A 19,849-nucleotide genomic window follows, 5' to 3' on the forward strand; every position below is an offset into this window, starting at 1 on the left:
ATAGTAATTTAATTGTCATCAGCATCCTGTTCTCTCTCTGTGAAGGTACAGCACATGTCTTCAGTTGAAAGAAGATTGTTCAGGAGGGAAGGCTTGGTGGGGGTGGGGGGGGGGGGGGGGACAAAAACATCCTGCGTCCTCATTTGACAGCAACCCAACTGTCTGGGTGAACCTCTCTTCAGGCAACTGTGGTCTCTATGGTTACAGGAAGGGTTTAAGTGAGAGAGGAGGTGGAGAGGACGGCTTGTTCTGAGGCTGTGAGAGGAGGTGGGAGATGCTTACAGACACTTATGACTGGCTATTTTTCACTCAAAAACAGCCTCTGGTGCATTCTGTGTAATCCCGCCCCCCCCACATCTCCTCTTGCAACTTAATCAGCCTTCTGTTCCCCGTCTCTCGGCTCAGGTGCACTGGAGCAGGCGATGTTTAAGTGACAGCTTGCTCCCATAACCTCACCTAATTTTTACTCTCTCACACACACACTCAAACACACATATAGGACCCTTTGCTGAGACAGGGTATTCCTGGCAGACACATCCCTGTCTGGCAGATTTTGTGTCACCATGGAAACCTAGCATCAGTTGTTCCTAGACTACGCTCAGCAATCAGAGCAGCACATGGAGGATCCGCTCCCCTCGGTCATCATTGGCAATAAGGCAGCAGACTTTAACCAAACACGCTGTGCAGACTGAACACATTATATTCTCTGAAATCTGACAAGTTATGCAAGACCTGCCGACTGTAATGAGTAGGTTTATTGTATAACCTAGCGGTGGAAAGTGCATTTCTAGCACATTTTGTAGCACTTGTATTTTACTTGTCCATTTTAATGCAACTTTCGCCTCTCCTAAACTCTCCTTTGTGGTTTTATAATTATCTGACAGCTTAAGCTACTAGTTTCTTTTAGCTCGTAAAACTGTTTTGATAATAATTATGCAAAAACATTTCATGGCTTGAAACATGAAGATTTGGTGCTTTTCATTCAAATGATGTTAAGTTTGGAGCGGTCATAATATTTGTTTAATGCTTACAAATCAAACAAACCTTTAATCAAGGACGTAATTAGCAAATTAATTATTGATACAAATTAGAATTAGCCGCAGTTTTATACAAATGGGCAAAGACTTAAAACTGAAAAGGTAAAAAAGTTGATTTTACATTGATGCGTGAGTAATGATAAAGTAGATTGAGTATGTCTTGGGTTTGTTTTCTACTTCTGCTTTATTCTGCTATCAGTACATTTTCTTGATTATATTTACATACTTCTGCTAAAGTAATATTCCCAATATCTATTTTCTTTAACCATTAACTAGTTCTCTTACAGTGTGTCATTAGCATTTAGCTGTAGTAGTAGTAGTAGTATACATTTGGCATAGTCCGGTGCAGATTTCAACATGTCCCTGAGTCCTGAACAGAGGGCCCTCATGGACAACACTCCTGTTGACCAGTTGCTCTGCTGGGACAGCTGCACTGGCCGGACGTCCCTCCCTGAAGCCAAAACACACTCTCAGCTGGACACACAGGAATGTCTCTCTGTCTATGTCCTTGCATTTCTTTTCAATGTTTAGTGTGTGTGAGTACATGCATATGTGTGTGTGAGTACATGCGTTTATTTGTGTGTGTCTGACAGGCTCCTCCAATTGAGACACCCACTTTTCTAGCACCTCCTCGCCACTCCGGTGGTGAAGGATGACTCAGGCTTAAATGTGTCTATCTTTCTTTCTTTCCTTCCTTCTTTCGCATTGACCCAGCAGAACAGAAGCACTTCACCACTTCGCCCCACTGAGTACTTATCGGTGAAAGTCACCAATAATGACTCAGACCTTCTCGGGTGGTGTTTTATTTTTAGAAAGCTTTGTAGGCTGTTATTTAGTCTAAAATGTTTGACCTTTAGCATAGAAGTTAATGTTGGTTTATATCTGGATTGTGGGCATGAAGAAGATGTTGGGGTTTCTATAAAAACTAGAAAGTATAGTTAAGTTAAGGTGTAGTATTAAGGTGAATTAGTGGCAGAAGCAGTCATACCAGTCCAACTGACCCAGAACTCCTGTTGCTCTAGCCTTACAACTGGTTTCATTGAATAAGTGTTGGTGAATAGGCCCCCCAGGTTGCCCTAGCATTATCCCAGTATGGGTCAAGGTTTAAGGTTATTTGGGTTATTTTGGTGTTAATATGGGGGATCACTCCCTGGGGAGGTTTTCCAGGCACGTCCAGCTGGGAAGAGACCGAGGGGTAGACCATAGGACCAGGTGGAGGGATTATACAGTGGGGCAAAAAAGTATTTAGTCAGTCACCAATTGTGCAAGTTCTCCCATTTAAAAAGATGAGAGAGGCCTGTAATTTTCATCATAGGTAAACCTCAACTATGAGAGACAGAATGAGAAAAAAAAATCCAGGAAATCACATTGTCTGATTTTTAAAGAATTTATTTTCAAATTATTGTGGAAAATAAGTATTTGGTCAATAACAAAAGTTCATCTCAATACTTTGTTATATACCCTTTGTTGGCAATGACAGAGATCAAACGTTTTCTGTAAGTCTTCACAAGGTTTTCACACACTGTTGCTGGTATTTTGGCCCATTCCTCCATGCAGATCTCCTCTAAAGCAGTGATGTTTTGGGGCTGTCGCTGGGCAACACGGACTTTCAACTCCCTCCAAAGATTTTCTATGGGGTTGAGATCTGGAGACTGGCTAGGCCACTCCAGGACCTTGAAATGCTTCTTACGAAGCCACTCCTTCGTTGCCCTGGCGGTGTGTTTGGGATCATTGTCATATTGAAAGACCCAGCCACGCTTCATCTTCAGTGCCCTTGCTGATGGAAGGAGGTTTTCACTCAAAATCTCACGATACATGGCCCCATTCATTCTTTCCTTTACACGGATCAGTCATCCTGGTCCCTTTGCAGAGAAACAGCCCCAAAGCATGATGTTTCCACCCCTATGCTTCACAGTAGGTATGGTGTTCTTTGGATACAACTCTGCATTCTTTCTCCTCCAAACACGACGAGTTGAGTTTTTACCAAAAAGTTCTATTTTGGTTTCATCTGACCATATGACATTCTCCCAATCCTCTTCTGGGTCATCCAAATGCCCTCTAGCAAACTTCAGAGGGGCCTGGACATGTACTGGCTTAAGCAGGGGGACACGTCTGGAACTGCAGGATTTAAGTCCCTGGCGGCGTAGTGTGTTACTGATGGTAGCCTCTGTTACTTTGGTCCCAGCTCTCTGCAGGTCATTCACTAGGCCCCCCCGTGTGGTTCTGGGATTTTTGCTCACCGTTCTTGTGATCATTTTGACCCCACGGGGTGAGATCTTGCGTGGAGCCCCAGATCGAGGGAGATTAGCAGTGGTCTTGTATGTCTTCCATTTTCTAATAATTGCTCCCACAGTTGATTTCTTCACACCAAGCTGCTTACCTATTGCAGATTCAGTTTTCCCAGCCTGATGCAGGTCTACAATTTTGTCTCTGGTCTCCTTTGACAGCTCTTTGGTCTTGGCCATAGTGGAGTTTGGAGTATGACTGTTTGAGGTTGTGGACAGGTGTCTTTTATACTGATAACAAGTTCAAAAAGGTGCCATTAATACAGGTAACGAGTGGAGGACAGAGGAGCCTCTTAAAGAAGAAGTTACAGGTCTGTGAGAGCCAGAAATCTTGCTTGTTTGTAGGTGACCAAATACTTATTTTACTGAGGAATTTACCAATTAATTCATGAAAAATCCTACAATGTGATTTCCTGGATTTTTTTTCTCATTTTGTCTCTCATAGTTGAAGTGTACCTATGATAAAAATTACAGGCCTCTCTCATCTTTTTAAATGGGAGAACTTGCACAATTGGTGGCTGACTAAATACTTTTTTGCCCCACTGTATCTCTTCGCTGGCCTGGGAGCGCCTTGGAATCCCCCAGTCAGAGCTGGTTGATGTGGCCAGGGAAAGGAAAGTTTGGGGCTATCTGCTGGAGCTTTTACCTCCGCAACCCTGACGGAAAAGCGGGAGAAGATGGATGGATGGATGGATTTTAAGATTTGAGGAAGTCTGGGCGTGTGGAGGACATTAAAGTCGATGAACTTCTTAAAGTGGATGTGAACTTTAGGGTTTGGTGTTTAGCATGTTAATACATCTTCAGTCTTTACAAAGATAGAAGATCAAAATCGTGTGTGTTGGAAGTCATCACATGACTCAGCACTGTGTATACCAACCCAGGCACGACTACACGATCACGCACTTAGCTTTTTTTTATCAGGTGACTCCTTTTCTGTCGTTTATCTGGTCTCTCTCTCTCTCTCGCTGTGTAAATATGATGTCTCTGAACAGTGAAGCCTTGCCTCTAACATGCCTGCTAAGAATGGTAAATTAATGAGGGAAATAAAGCAATGCAGCTGCTCATAATTGAAATTGTTAAATGAAACTTAAGTGTAACTCACAGTGTGAGTACTGAGCGTGTTTGTGAGCAGATCCTGAACAAAGAGCTGGCTGGCTGCTGGTTGAGAGGGCTGGGTTTGCTCTCCAGACTGCTAAGGGATTTTTTTAGACTCTCAGACAGGACCATCGGACACAATTAAGGCAGCCGGCTCGGTAAGGAAACCAAAAAATGTGAAAGATATTGCTGCTGTCTTAATCTGTGCAGATTTCCCTCCCGCAGATGTTGGAATGGGGCAGAGCATGATCATAAATGGGAAACATTAGGGAATATAAGCGTGTTACCTCGTTAATTGACTATATAATCGATATTTACGACTGAACCACATGAGGAACTTTTTCCCAAATTGGTTTCCCCTTTGAATCCCGATGTTAGCCCGGTGGTTTTGGTCCTATTTACAGTTGGTGTGATGGATGTGGGTTTATGGCAGGCGGGCTGGGCAGTTGTCCGAGGTTTTCCACTGAAACGTCAGTTGCGCTCCAGTGTTTGCTCACCGGTTATTTCGGAGACTGTGATCCTCCCGGCGTTCTGACGTCAATTTATAAGGACCAGCAGTGCCGGGGCGGCAGGCAGAGAACAGGACACAGAAGTGAGACCATGTCGGTGTGATATTCTTCATTTATAGCTGAGCATTCGGGTAGGATTATCTCTGTTTTCCATTGCATTCTTTTCTTTATCCTGGTAATCGTCTCGATCTCGTGGTGAGCCTGGCTTTCTGTCACTTACACATCGTTTTCATTGAATGGGTCATTATGGGAAATAATGTAGGGGTTATTGGTCGGTTAACCCAAATAGTTGGTGTAAATGGTGGTATGAATTATTGGTGTGAATTGTCGGAGTTTATGACTACGGGCTCTTTATTTCATAGCGAACCGGTATCTTTTTGTCTGAAATAGATTATTTTTAGCAGACTACAATACTATCATAACGTTTTATGTAACCAGGATTTTCCGTTGATTTTTAGTGAAACAGGATCAGTGTGTGCTGCTCAGAGGCTCCGCAGTGAAGGTGTTTGTCTGACACGTTGTGTCTCCAGCTGGCAGCAGATATGGGATCAGCCAATAGCCAAGTCATTTCTATTTATTGCACAAAATCACGTTTCAAAATAAGTGCATTTGAAATAAATCAGCCCTGGTGTTATTATTAGCTAACCTGCTGAGCTGGTATGGAGATCCTCTTCATAGAGCAGGTAAGGGGATTCCTCTGCATCAGCTCAGCGAACACATCCCCATAGCAACAAATAGTAAAACCAACAGTGGCGCTGACTATGAATCCATTAATGAAATAGTTGTCAACTATTACACAAAAAAGGTAACACATTTCGAAATCAAGAATAGTGTTAATCGTTTTTTAAGAAAAGAAGATGTTAAAATGGCCTAATTCCTTCTTTAATGTGAGTACTTTCTGGTTAGTTTATGACAGTAAACTTTCCTTGACAGTTAAATATGTCCTTGAGTTGAGGATATTATATTTGGCTTTGAGTGGAATTTTCACCATCTTCTGACATTTTATTGACCAAAAAATGAATCGACATGAGATATAGCAGCCTTAACTAGCACACTGTGTTCCCATATCTAATTATTTCCAAATAGATTTCTCAGGCAAACTCTGAAGATGAGCCTTTCAAATGAACTCTACATCTGTGCTAGGACATTATGCTGCTACTCTGTGCAGCATCTTCTTTGAAAAGTGTTATTAAACTCTGACAGTAGCCTTGTACATCTCATCAGAGACTGACCTACAGCCTGAGGTGAAGAGGGGGGTCCCAATCCCGACAGTGTGTGCAGCTATGGGAAAGGACTACTACAAGACCCTGGGCATCGCCAAGGGCTCCAACGAGGATGAAATCAAGAAGGCCTACCGGCGCATGGCCCTGCGCTTCCACCCCGACAAGAACAAGGATGCCAACGCCGAGGAGAAGTTCAAGGAGATCGCAGAGGCCTATGAGGTACTCAGCGACCCCAAGAAGAGGGTGGTCTATGATCAGCTAGGAGAGGAAGGTGAGTAGGGGGCAGGGGGGGTTCATGTCTGGGTTTGATCCTGTCTGTCTGTGTAGGATCACAGAGTGAAAGCGGTCAGAGAGTGCAGGCCTTGTTTTACAGGCATTATGATGTACTAAGATGTTATCAAAATAGCTCAGACACAGCATGTTATATCACAGTAAAGGGCATGGGGGGGGGGGGGGGGTTCAGTCACTGAGGTAATAATACTGTGTTCTTCCATCTTTTCTTGTAAGTGTGTGCATGTGCAGAAACATGTGTGTGATTGTTATCTTTAGTGTCAACAACACTTACTAGCTCTAATACCTCATAGTCTACCTCAGCTGCTAGTGAGTGTAGTGTGTGTGTGTGTGTGTGTGTGTGTGTGTGTGTGTGTGTGTGTGTGTGTGTGTGTGTGTGTGTGTGTGTGTGTGTGTGTGTGTGTGTGTGTGTGTGTGTGTGTTTGTTAGCTGACAGACAGATGGCTTAAGATCATTACGTGGTTGAGTTATGAATAGCTGCGGCTGCTGTACATTTGTGGGTGTTTTATGCATGTGTGTCTCTGTTGAAAAGGTGTGTGTGTTGGATGGAGTGACCTGGTATTTGATGAGTTCCTCCACCACCACCAGATCACTGATGCTGTGGGATTCAGCTGCCCACGTGGGCTGTGCTCTTACCCACACAAAGTATTTTCTGAACACTGTGTCTGGTATCTGACTTCATTTTTATGTGTGTTTCAGCATGGTGTGTGTTTGATTTAGCAGATGAGGTCTCACGTTCCTCCCTCTCCTTTTTCTTTCAGGTTTGAGGAATGGCGGCAGCAGCACTTCAGGTGTTCCTGGCAGCTCAACGTACCACTACACCTTCCACGGTGACCCCCACGCCACCTTTGCCTCCTTTTTTGGCGGCTCCAACCCCTTCGACATGTTTTTTGGCTCCAACCGCAGCCACAGCCGCTCCAACGGTTTCTCCTTTCACAACGACCATGACATGGAGCAGGACATGGACATGGATGAGGAGGACCCCTTTGCTCATATCGGGAGACAGTTTGGCTTTCCAGCGGGGGTGAACAACGGCTTCCCAGGAGAGGGCCGCAGGAGGAGGGGGGTGCACTCGGAGCGCCTGGGAACAGGACGAAAGCATCAGGACCCTCCGGTGGTCCACGAGCTGAAGGTCTCGCTGGAAGAGATCTTCCACGGCTGCACGAAGCGCATGAAGATCACGCGGCGCAGGCTGAACCCGGATGGCCGCAGCATGAGGACAGAGGACAAGATCCTCAACATAATCATCAAGAAGGGATGGAAGGAGGGGACCAAGATCACCTTCCCGAAAGAGGGGGACGAAACCCCAGAGAACATTCCTGCCGACATAGCCTTTGTGCTGAAAGACAAAGGGCACGTCCACTTCAAGAGAGACGGTTCCAATATCATTTTTAACTGCAAGATCACTCTAAAAGAGGTGCGTTTTCATCTATCATCTCTCTCTTCTGTGCCTCTGCTCATCTGTCTATCTATAGTGCTCTCTCTTTTTCTCAGGTCTGCATGCAGATAATGCTGCTGAGGTTGGAAGTTTGATTCCAAGTGGAGCAAACAGAAACAGAATGCATTCATCGAGCTGATACGCCTTGGATGAAAATCTAAAAATGGCGCTTTTTGTTCACTCCTTTTTTCTTAGTATCATTCTTGTCTTGTCAAATGGTCACAAGATGTGACTTTAATATAAGGCTATTATTATTTCTCGGGTAGGTGGGTATACATATCATATTAAGGAGGGAGTGTTCATGTGTGTGTGTTGCTTGAAGCCAGGATCAGTGAGCAGCGCAGTCTCTGTCGCTGCAGTGTGATCGGAGCAGCAGAATGTGATGTCCTTGTGTGACCGGCACAGAGCCATCGTCTTCACTTGTTCTGCACGGCTGTATGAATACATATCCATAAACACACATGCAAACAGGCACAAACAAAACTACACTCAGGCATAAACATCCTCTTAAGCGCACACCCTCTTGCATCTTCAAGGGTATTTGCAAACACACTTGGTTGTTAAAGATTAATTGTAGTGTGACGGTGGTGACAATCCAGGCTGCTATTAATGTGACTGGCAGGACATTTAATTAGCCGCTCCTACGAGGGCATCGGGTCCAGCACAGCTCTGCTATGTCTGTGAATTACACAAGCTTTAATGTTTCTAATAGCGCTGCCACTCACTGGCCCGCACTTCACATGGCTGGCTAAATGGCAGGTGTTCTCAAAGAGTCGGAGATGTCAGGGGAGTAGTTTGTTATCCACTCAAACCAATTTTGAACATTTTTCCTCTAAAAGCAGCACTGACTCCACAGAGGTAATTCAATGTCAAACAAGTGTGCCTGCACGTCTATGAAGACAGCCTATTTAATGAGAGCACAGCGCAGTTTATTAAGTCGCACTAAGCAGGAGATGGTCCTTGAACAAACCCACAATGATTAAGTTTGCACTGCAGAAGTCCCACAGCTAAGTCCTCTGCTCTCACAGCAGCCAGATAAGAGACTTAATTCTGATTCAGCTAAAGACGGGATGGGGGAGAGAAGGGGGAGCTGAGAATGGGGGTGGAGGGGGTATCCGGGGAATATTAGGGAAGTGGGTCAGATGATTCAGTATCCAAAGCAAATAAGAGCTCATATTCCTCTGCTCCACTCTGCACTGCTTTCCTTGAAGATGTGATTCAGGGAAAGCAGAGCAACAGTAACATTCACACATACAATGATGCAGATATTATGCAATGCACCGTATATAATATACCAGGCCAACAAGATGATTGTTTCCAATCAGTGCCCATTGTAAAGGATGACAACAGTAGTTACTGTGTAGTCTCTGGTCTCATTTCGCCCCCTGTATGACTCACCATGCTCAGGTTTGTTTACAGCCTGGAGCATGTCCCGATGAGCAGTTTTATTTAGTGCTGCCAAGCTCATTTGACCTCGCTGTAAACTCCTTGGAGACTCTGCTTTGCTAGAGGCCGCCTTGTGATGTCTTCACCTTGATAGCAGTAAACAGAAACAGAGAGCTTAGCAGGAATTTGACACATTGATTTCACTGAGATGAACCTATATTTGGATCTTTCTGGCGTTATTGGTTCCTCTGCAGTGTGTCGGTATCATCTGTGGCTGTGCATTTCTAGCTCCTGTCATGCTGCACTCTGCTCAGCAGCAAAAAACCCACGTCCAAAACACAAGTAGGTGCTAACTGTAGCTGTTAGGCTCTAAAGGCCATTTACAGCCGCACTTCTGATATCAATTAAAAAGACAAAGTATATTGTTTATCCACGATGGTAGAATATGTTCAGTCAGTGGGAGTAAGGAAGCATGTGCATATTTTAGCAATTGTTATGCAAATACTTAAACACAACAGTAAGCTGAATAGACGGCCCACGGCTTTGCTTATTATTTTCTCCATCAATCATTTGTTTTATAAAATGTCAGGAAATAGTGAAATATATCTATCCCAGTTTCTCAAAGCCCAAAGTGATGTCTTTAAATGTCCTGTTTTTTCAGTCCTAAACCAAGAGATATTCTATGTAATGCTATGTAATGTAGAGAAAAGCAGCTGAAAACTGCATTTTTTGCTTGGGAACACAAGTGAGAGATTACGAAAATAGTTGGGGATTGTTATCTTCGACTTGAATAGTTGAATAATGAAGCTTAGTCAAGTAATTGTGGATTATGAGGAGACTTTTAACAAGTCCTTTTGCTTAAAAACAGCTGATCATAATTGCCGGGTGCCATGTAAGATAGATGTTTAACATTAGAATGAGACCCTAAGCAATGAAGGTCATCTGTAAATGTATAGCCAATTCAAAGTGTGTGTGTGTGTGTGTGTGTGTGTGTGTGTGTGTGTGTGTGTGTGTGTGTGTGTGTGTGTGTGTGTGTGTGTGTGTGTGTGTGTGTGTGTGTGTGTGTGTGTGTGGTTGTGTGGTTGTGTGTGTATGTGTGTATGTGTGTATGTGTGTGTGTGTGTGTGTGTGTGTGTGTGTGTGTGTGTGTGTGTGTGTGTGTGGTTGTGTGTGTGTGTGTGTGTGTGTGTGTGTGTGTGTGTGTGTGTGTGTGCGTGCGTGCGTGCGTTTGGGTGTCTCTAGAGCTGTTGTCTGAGCTCAGGCTTATGTAATCAGTGGGTCTTCATATCAGCTGGCAGTGTGTGCCCAGCGTCATGGCAACTTGTCTGTGTGTAAGATTTGTGTTCGTGAATGGAAGTGTTCATAGCAAGAGGATGAGTCTCCATCTCAGTCACTGGCTTAATCACTTATCATGTATGTAGCGGGTAGAAGGAGGCTGATGTCATGGCTGGAAAACTCTTGTCTGTCCTGTGAAGCAGCTGCTCTGTCCGACTGTTAGCACGCGAGACTACACATAAAAAATCTCCAGCAGCTTTGATACAACATAATGACGGGGACCTGGTGTTAGAGGTTAAGCATGTGCCAATCCTGGTAAAATCACTATTACATCATGACAGACTTAATTCCTCGGGACAATTAGTGTAAAGAGTTGGTATGCTTTGGAAAAACTGAGAAGTGTACCTCAACTTCTTAATGAGCCTAATAGCTTGAGGAAATGTATCTCAGACATTAATGAGCGGAGCATCTCAGCATGAATTCCTCTCTTAATACAGTATTCAGACTCTTTTGATGTCTTTTTAATTCTCCCCAATACCACACAAATGCTTTATCTCATCATTTATCTCATCTCTTACACATGCCATTACCTCTGCCTGAAAGGGATTCATGGTTCCCGAACAACCACCACCATTTGGCGATTTTGCTGAAATATGTTATGTTAAGCAAAGGCCATTAGCCGGACTCACAGCGTATGGTCAGTGTCCCGAACCCAGTCATTTTTATCCTGTTCTAAGATATCTTCTTTTCTAACAGTGGGTCATTTAAGTCTCCAATTTGTTGTTCAATATTCATAAAAAGGAACCCTTTCAATCCCAGTGAATTAGGTCAACCACAATGTCCCTCTGCGTTCCTCTCTGCCCACATTAATGGTATTTATTCAATGAACTTATTTTGTGAAGTAAATCATTTTGTAACAGTTGCTTGGTAATGCATTATATAAGTAAAGTTTTTATTCACCAGGATATTCATTCACAGAGTCATTAACTTTAATGGGTATTTTTATTTCCTGCAAATCTAGCGGGTGATGCTCACTGGAAAGCCTGTGAGGTTGTGATAACTGCAGTTTTCCATGTTTAGTTTAGCCCTCACCAGGCAGTGTGATAAGGAGGTGAGGCTTAATGTGTGTGTGTGTGTGTGTGTGTGTGTGTGTGTGTGTGTGTGTGTGTGTGTGTGTGTGTGTGTGTGTGTGTGTGTGTGTGTGTGTGTGTGTGTGTGTGTGTGTGTGTCTGTGCGTCTGTGGGTCTGTGGGTCTGTGTTTCTCTCCTTGCCCTGCCAGCCAAACTGACAAGCCCTCCAACTATTTACGAGCTCAGCCGATTCCTGCCTCACTTCATTAGTCCCGCCTATGAGACCGTTGCTAAAATTAGTCCCCTTGTGCAATGTGAAGCCCCTCCAACACTCACACAACTACACACTCAAGCACACACACCTCTTCTACCTACACCCACCCACACGCACACACACACACACACACACACACACACACACAGAAACTACAAAACATTTCTACTGTCAACTCATGTTTTCCTAATACTGTTGTGAAGACCCCACAGCGCTGTCATCAACACTAACAATATTTCTGACTATCCCTTTCACACACACACACACACACACACACACACACACACACACACACACACACACACACACACACACACACACACACACACACACTCTCTCTCAGAATGAACTAAGACAGAGAACATATGGAAGTTTGAAATGTTCGGATGACATACTGAGAGAAGATAAGCTAAAGTCTTGAGCTAATGGAAACATGAAGTCATTCAGATATTCACGGCTTTGGCATTTCATTCCTATTCAAACTTTTAACTGCACTGCTCTTCTGCTTTTAAACCAGATATACTGCGAATATTATACTATTCCTTCATAGTAATTTGTCATAGTCGTGTTGTTTTCTTTTTCCTATATTTATATTTCTTAGAAACATTTTCACAAACGTTTTTTCAAACATTTTTATTTACCTTTTATTTAAGAATTTATTTTATCTTTCTTTATCTATGTAAACAAAAAAAACTAAGTAAATTCCTTGTATGTGAAAAGCTACTTAAAATTCTGATTTAAATTGGAACCGTTTCCTGTCTTCCTCTCCAGGCGTTGTGTGGCTGCACAGTTAGCATTCCCACATTGGAAAACCGCATCATCTCTCTCCCGTGTCACGACATCATCAAGCCCGGGACGGTGAAGCGACTCAGAGGGGAGGGCCTGCCTTTCCCAAAGAACCCGTCACAGCGCGGTGACCTCATTGTGGAGTTTTCTGTCCGTTTTCCCGACAGAATCCCCCCTCAGTCCAGAGAAATTATCAGACAACATCTCCCCCAGTCATAGGGGGACTCACCTTTACCCACCCCCCATTACCTCACTTGAGACTGAATGACCCAAACCCAAAAAGGACAAACTCTAGTACTCCAATTCTGTCCCTTATTGTAGTTTCCCTTCTCACTTATAGTCCTCAGTCCTCAGCTAAAAACAGACACTGTTGTTTGAAGGGACTTTTCAGTGGGAGGATGAAGAAAGAAGATGCCAAGATGAACGGCAGAATCAGGATGTAATTATTTATCTTTGTTTTGTTTTCAAGCCCATTTAAACACACACACGATAAGCCGAGCAGCGGAGTTGTGTTGAGGACGGGCTCAGCACCATGAGCTGGCTTTCAACAGTCTCTTCTTAACACAGTTTTTTACGGATTTGTCAGTGGGTTTTATATGCTGTCCGACTCTCTGATCCTCAACTTTTTGTGATAGGATAAAGCGTAGGATCTTGTTTTTTAAATTAAACTTTTTACAAGGGTTTTTCTTTCCCAAGTAAGTTTTGCGGATGATTATTTATTTTTACCTTGAGTGTACCAGCAGTGTGTTCAGTGCAAACCCCTAGTTTTAACGTAACCCCCTCCCTTTGCCACCTGCTATTCTGTATTTCATTTTGTCGTCTCCTATAATGAGCTGTATTCAGATGCGTGATTCACTGCGCATTTATAGTCCAGCTTTACTCCAAACAACATAAGCCAATCTCAGCTTCATTTGACAATCTGGGAATGACAATCATGGACAATAACAGCAGTGTAAGCTCGGACAATACAATATACACATTATGGGTGCTTTCCCTTCTGAACTGCCTGACTTACTAACTGAGGGACATGCAGGTGCCTTAGCACGGTTTCATAACATGTATGTGAACACACACACACACACGCACATTATACTGTAATAAACACGACCAGCACAGACAATGCCCTATGCTGTTTTAGACAATAACAACTGGTGATCTTGGACAACCTTCAGTAAGCAATGTAATGTCAATCACCATATTAAACTTTTATGGACATTTTTGGAGAGATTTGTTACAAAATTGCTGAAATTTGCCAGTGCAGCCCTGTTAAGTGCCATACAAGTACAGGTTGGATATCTCAGAGAAATAAATCTGTAGTCCATAGTAAACAGAGGAGCTTTCTCTGGGAAAACCGTGTTGTGTTTATTCTGCTTTCTCCTGTGCCGTTTGAAGGCCATATCTCGGTGCTACTGGGGGCAGTGCCAAAATAGACCAATTCTGTGTCTACTTGGTTTCTTGGCTTTTGATATCTGCTCCTTTCCTCTGTAACATGTGTACATCAAATCTGTTTTCAAGTAGAAAGCCCTGTTTAGGAAACGTTTTTATATTGCAGCTGCTGTTCTCTGTGTGAGCTGCAGGGGGCTCTGAAACCATCTTCAGCTCCTCCTACTGTAAGGCAATGATAGGATGTATGTGTGAGAATGGCAGCAGTAGAAGGTCATATATCACGTCACTGGGGAAATGTTTGAATGCAACGTGTTGATAAATGCACTTTTATGTCATTCAAGACAAACTGACTTACTTTACGATGGTGGGAAAGACTTGAATGACTTTTTAGTGAGCGTCCTGCGGCTCAGGGCCTCCGGGGCCGCTGGACTGTGGCGACAACCAGAAAGCACACGTGCAGCTGATGGAAGCCTGTCACTGCTTATGTGCATTCAACGATATTTATAACCTTTTCAAAATAGCTACAAATAAACCAAATGTGTGAACTTAACAGTGTGTGTCATTTGAGTTTCTCTTCCAAAAGTGATCACCTCCCTGAGTATGTTGGTATTACAGTGTGTGCACCCCACATTTTTACTTTAATGAGTATGTTCACATATGTTTACACAACACTAGGGAGTTTTGAGATTCAAGATTTTTCATAATGAAACAGGATTTGCTTGGAAAATACTTTGGGATAATAGTTTGGTAAATTAAAGCAGTTCGGTCCAAGATAATTTTTCACTCTAGACACCTAATATCTTCTCTCTTGATATCTGTGATTCGAAAAGGTCAAGTTTGACAATATTAATCGTTAAAGACCAGCCTAAAAAATGTATTAAAAAGTGTATGATGCATGACTTTTTCTGCCTTCCTGTCTGACGTGGCTCCTTGAGAGGGGCCCCTAGGTTCATAACCAGTGGACCAAACAACTGATCTGTATAAACAACTGACCTGTTACAATAGTAACATACTTCTTCCACTACAGCTTATTCTCTGTTGGTACAGATATGTGTGGCAGAGATATTGAGGAATAAAGATGATCATAAACCTTAATACAGTTATAATCATGCTGGAATAATAATCACGTTTCTCAACCCAGAATTAGATCAATAACACCCTGAAATTAAAGGATGTGTGTGTGTGTGTGTGTGTGTGTGTGTGTGTGTGTGTGTGTGTGTGTGTGTGTGTGTGTGTGTGTGTGTGTGTGTGTGTGTGTGTGTGTGTGTGTGTGTGTGTGTGTGTGTGTGTGTGTGTGTGTGTTCGTGAACAAACTAACTGATCTGCTAAAACCAACAAATGGAGATAAGAAATTGTTTAAGAATCTTGTTTGATCAAACATTGCCAATAAATATTTAACTTTCTGTTATTTTGCTGAGCAGAGTTTGGCCATTTTCCATGAGTTTGAGTTACAGATAAACAGCGGGGGCAGACTTTGACCTCAGCCTGTTAAAATCCAGATGAGCAGCTATACCCTCCACTGATCACTGCCCTGTCTACGAGAGCGATTACAGGTAGGAACTGAAGTCTGAACATGAAAAATAATTAGACAATAACTCATTTCCTGTTCGATGTAAAGCATTAGTGAATGACATGCTGTGTCCTGCTGCTGTCAGGAGGCAGGTGATCTGTGTTAACTCACCCGATCATGTGAAACAAATTCAGTGGTGTGTGTGTGTGTGTGTGTGTGTGTGTGTGTGTGTGTGTGTGTGTGTGTGTGTGTGTGTGTGTGTGTGTGTGTGTGTGTGTGTGTGTGTGTGTGTGTGTGTGTGTGTGTGTGTGTGTTTGCGCATCACATGGTAAGAATATAGCAGACCATTAGCGAACGATGGGAAGGCTGTGAGATGTGCTGCAGTAACACCGCTCTGTGACTAATGCCAAATACCTGAATCATCTATTTCTGGCTATAAGGCTGGGTTCACAGCGGGTTTATATCACCACTGAAACACACAGAGTGCATAAAACAAACAACGAAAGCATGAACACCAAATTATGATTCATTTGGCTGCTTTGTGGGGTTTCTTTTTATATACACGTGTGATGGCTAATGGCTGGAGTGTATGTACACACACAGACAGAGGGGGAAAAAGTACTCAGATCTTGTAGTTAAGTAAAAGTAGAAGTACCAGAGTGCAGGAATAGTGTAGTCCTGCAATCAACATTTTACTCAAGTAAGAGTAGAAAATGATTGGCATCAAAATATATTTAAAGCACCAAAAGTAAAAGTACTCATTATGCAGATTGGTCCATTTCAGAACAATATATATCGTATTTTTTTTATAATAATTGTTGATGCATTAATGTGTGTATTAAAGCTGGTAAAGGAGCACCTAGTTTGAATCACTGCAGGGTAGCTTGTGAATTTACTTTTTAAGTGTTGATTATATTTCATTAATCCAAAAGTAACTAAAGGTATCGAATAAACGAGTGGAGTAAAAGTATTATGTTTACCTCTGAATTGAAGTGGGGTAGAAGTACTAAGTAGCAACCAATTTAAAGTACTAGTATCTCAAAATGGTACTTAAGTACAGTACTTGTGTAAGTGTACTTAGTTACTTCGGCCTCGGCTGAAGTGCAGGAGTTAATGAACTCAGATGTGAGTGATAATCAGTGACAAAGTATTAGTACTTAGTCATGATGACTGGGTCCGGACCCACAGGAGTCTATATGTGAACTGAACACGTCTCTGTCTCTGTCTTTTCTCTCTCAGGTATTCAAGGCTGAAACATGAGCGACTTTTTGACCCTCTCCACGGGGCAGAGGATGCCCTTGGTCGGACTCGGCACATGGAAGAGTGCTCCAGGACAGGTAGAGCTATAAAACCCTCACACAGTTTTTGAATCACATTTCTTGAAATGATGAAAGAGCGTTTGGTCTGTCTCGCTGTGTCCTCAGGTGAAGCAGGCAGTGCTGGCAGCGTTCGACTGTGGGTACAGACACGTTGACTGTGCTGCTGCGTACAGCAATGAGCAGGAGGTGGGGGAGGCTCTGTCCCTCAGGGTCGGCTCTGGGAAGGTGAGGAACTTTGGTTGAGCTTTAACCAGGAGTTGAGTTCTTTTTTGACTTTGGAAACAGCAGTTGACAAAACCAGCGTAACTGAATATCCACTCACGTGCTTTCTCTGCTGCTCTCAACCAAACAGTGGAGTTTGATTAAGCCCAAACAGGGTGAACATGATTTGAGTAAACTTAGTGTTGAGAAATTAAAAACTGAGAAAACTCAAAAGTATTAAAGTAAAATTGGGCCAAAGTTTAGCAAAACCTAATTAAGTATTTACTCATTAACCTCATGAATATCAATATCAGAGCTGAAACTTTGTCATGCGTTGTTTCTGGTTCAAACGTGTAGCTCAATCCTTCAACTATCAGGTATTGAACTGCAAATCTTTTATACACCTATTATAATTTCCCTCCAGGCTCTGCGTCGTGAGGATGTGTTTGTAACATCCAAACTGTGGAACACCAAACATGACCCGGAGGATGTAGAGGAGGCGTGCAGGACCAGCCTGGCCCACCTGGGTCTCTCCTACCTGGACCTGTACCTCATGCATTGGCCCATGGCCTTCCAGTGAGCAGCTACACACAGTCACTGACTCAGTCTGTGCTTGGTTATCATCGTGTGGATCGATGTGATATGACACATGTGACATTATGTGGATGTTTCAGGCGGGGGAAGGAGCTGATGCCTCGGCGGGAAGATGGAAGTATTTGTTACTCTGACACACACTACAGAGACACTTGGGCGGCCATGGAGAGCCTGGTGGACAAAGGTCTGGTGAAAGCTATCGGACTCTCCAACTTCAACGCCAGGCAGATGGACGACATCATCAGCACGGCCAGACACGCACCTGTGGTGAACCAGGTACTATCTGGCTCTTATAGTCCACAATATTTACAAATGATAAAGTTTTAATACACTTACAAACTTGTCTTATTGTGCCACAGGTGGAGTGCCATCCGTATTTGTCTCAAGCAGATCTCCTGTTTCACTGTCGGTCAGTGTTGCACATTATATACATGTATTTTATTTAAAGTCCAATAATTTATTGTTTTACTTTTACTTATTGACTTGTTCAAGGTCATTTACTTGGGTCTATTCTTTTTATGTTACTTTATATTTCTGCTCCACTACATCTCAGAGAGTTGTGTTTACTGTAGATGAAACTACCCAATATTATTCTCAAGAACAGATTAATTGATTAATCAATTAATGGGAAATTGATCTTTTAGTCATTCTTCACAAAAAACATCATATCACAGCTCCAGGTTCACTTTTTTTTTAAATGATTTCTTTAAAGATTCCATCCCATGAATTGGTTTCGAATCATTGAGAAATGTTGCTTGGACAAAACAATCATTAAAAAAGAAATTCAAATGATTATCCAGCTATATCAGATATACTAGTATAATAGTAACATGGGACCTTATTCTGCCTTTTGTAATTTAACTTTGAATTCTTCTAAGTTCAATTTCATGATAAAACATTGCAATGCATTTACAAAGCCGGTCCTTTGACAGTGTGGTATTACTCCTTCCTCCACCACTGTGACAGTAACAGTGGACACACCTCTTCCTCAGGTCCGTGGCAGTGTGTGTGACGGCCTACAGTCCTCTGGGCAGTGGGGACAGACCCTGGGCCTCTCCTGATGAACAGAGTCTGCTGCAGGATCCCCGACTAGCAGCTATCGCCCAGAGATACCAGAAAACACCAGCCCAGGTCGTACTCAGGTGAGACACAAAGCCTCAACTTCCAAATAAATTGTCTGGCCTCTCTGGATTAAATCTTTGGTGTCCTCCTGGCAGGTGGCATGTTCAGAGAGGTGTGGTGTGCATCCCAAAAAGTGTGACGCCCTCCAGGATCCAGCAGAACCTGCAGGTGTTCGACTTCTCTCTGTCAGAAGACGACATGAGGCTGGTCGATTCCTTCAACTGCAACCAGCGCTTTATTGTCCCAGCAGTGGAGGTGAGTCACTGAAGACACCTCACTACATTTTAACAGGATGTTTATTCAAAGCTGAGCCCATATTAACTTTATGTACATCTCAGTCCAAAATTAACTTAAAACTTGGACTCACAGAGGACACAGCTTGGGTGACACATCCGCCTGTTTCAGATCGCCATGAACCTCGGATATACTCAGGGGATACTCATGCTTGCAACGCTGGACTTCCGTATTCTGGTTCAAACTTCCTGATGGCTGTGGTTTGTAGCCATGTGAGCGAAACTAACTCCCTCTTCTTTTTTTACAGAGGGATGGCAAGAGAGTGTGGAGGGATGCAGAACATCCTCATTTCCCCTTCAATGATCCTTACTGAGTCGACAAAAAAAATGCAATAGTGTTTTAAACATGATTGAACAGACTGAAGAAACCAAATGTTTAAACTGAAATTAAAATATTGAGCGTATTTGGTTTGGTTTTCCTGGGATGCATGATACATATTCTATATTCTATTCTTTGAGATTGCAGTTAAGAAAAAGTGACTTCCATTGGCTGAGTGACACTATGTGGCCGGTGGCAGAACTGCCTCTCTGAGGGACAACCGCTCTGATCACCTGCTTCGTGTTTCAGAGTGAAGACGCTTTCAAAAGTACATCACTGAAGAAGCAAGGCTCCCGAAGCTTAAAACTTTCAACCATGTGACCCTTATGAATACAACTGGTGAGCAGTGAATTATCATTTTAAAACCCAGGTAGAATTCAGTGCATAAGTACTGTGAAAAATAATGTATCCTCTCCATGTTTCTTTTCTGTCACTG

General features: G+C 43.0%; 2 protein-coding genes across 2 annotated transcripts; both read left to right on the forward strand.

Annotated features, from left to right (window-relative positions):
• Positions 1-6,137: 6,137 nt before the first annotated feature.
• On the forward strand, positions 6,138-14,605 carry dnajb5 (DnaJ heat shock protein family (Hsp40) member B5). The gene is made up of 3 exons (XM_063896343.1): positions 6,138-6,420; positions 7,202-7,857; positions 12,655-14,605. The coding sequence occupies exons 1-3, from the start codon at positions 6,210-6,212 to the stop codon at positions 12,886-12,888; spliced, it is 1,101 nt and encodes a 366-aa protein (XP_063752413.1). The 5' UTR covers positions 6,138-6,209; the 3' UTR covers positions 12,889-14,605.
• Positions 14,606-15,504: 899 nt separating this feature from the next.
• Positions 15,505-19,498, forward strand: akr1a1a (aldo-keto reductase family 1, member A1a (aldehyde reductase)). Its single transcript, XM_063897120.1, has 9 exons — positions 15,505-15,608; positions 16,805-16,902; positions 16,990-17,109; positions 17,510-17,661; positions 17,760-17,955; positions 18,039-18,088; positions 18,672-18,821; positions 18,897-19,056; positions 19,343-19,498. The coding sequence occupies exons 2-9, from the start codon at positions 16,822-16,824 to the stop codon at positions 19,406-19,408; spliced, it is 975 nt and encodes a 324-aa protein (XP_063753190.1). The 5' UTR covers positions 15,505-15,608; positions 16,805-16,821; the 3' UTR covers positions 19,409-19,498.
• Positions 19,499-19,849: the final 351 nt, after the last annotated feature.

This window comes from Eleginops maclovinus, chromosome 12 (genome assembly GCF_036324505.1).
Source record: "Eleginops maclovinus isolate JMC-PN-2008 ecotype Puerto Natales chromosome 12, JC_Emac_rtc_rv5, whole genome shotgun sequence".
Classification (NCBI taxonomy): Eukaryota; Metazoa; Chordata; class Actinopteri; order Perciformes; family Eleginopidae; genus Eleginops; species Eleginops maclovinus.

Bases quoted from the DNA above. Each gene is read 5' to 3' on its own strand.
- akr1a1a (XM_063897120.1), top strand. From the start codon at position 16,822: ATGAGCGACTTTTTGACCCTCTCCACGGGGCAGAGGATGCCCTTGGTC. The intron at 17,110-17,509 runs GTGAGGAACTTT...ATTTCCCTCCAG, and splicing joins TCAGGGTCGGCTCTGGGAAG to GCTCTGCGTCGTGAGGATGT. The intron at 19,057-19,342 runs GTGAGTCACTGA...CTTTTTTTACAG, and splicing joins TTATTGTCCCAGCAGTGGAG to AGGGATGGCAAGAGAGTGTG.
- dnajb5 (XM_063896343.1), top strand. From the start codon at position 6,210: ATGGGAAAGGACTACTACAAGACCCTGGGCATCGCCAAGGGCTCCAAC. The intron at 6,421-7,201 runs GTGAGTAGGGGG...TTTTTCTTTCAG, and splicing joins TGATCAGCTAGGAGAGGAAG to GTTTGAGGAATGGCGGCAGC. The intron at 7,858-12,654 runs GTGCGTTTTCAT...CTTCCTCTCCAG, and splicing joins GCAAGATCACTCTAAAAGAG to GCGTTGTGTGGCTGCACAGT.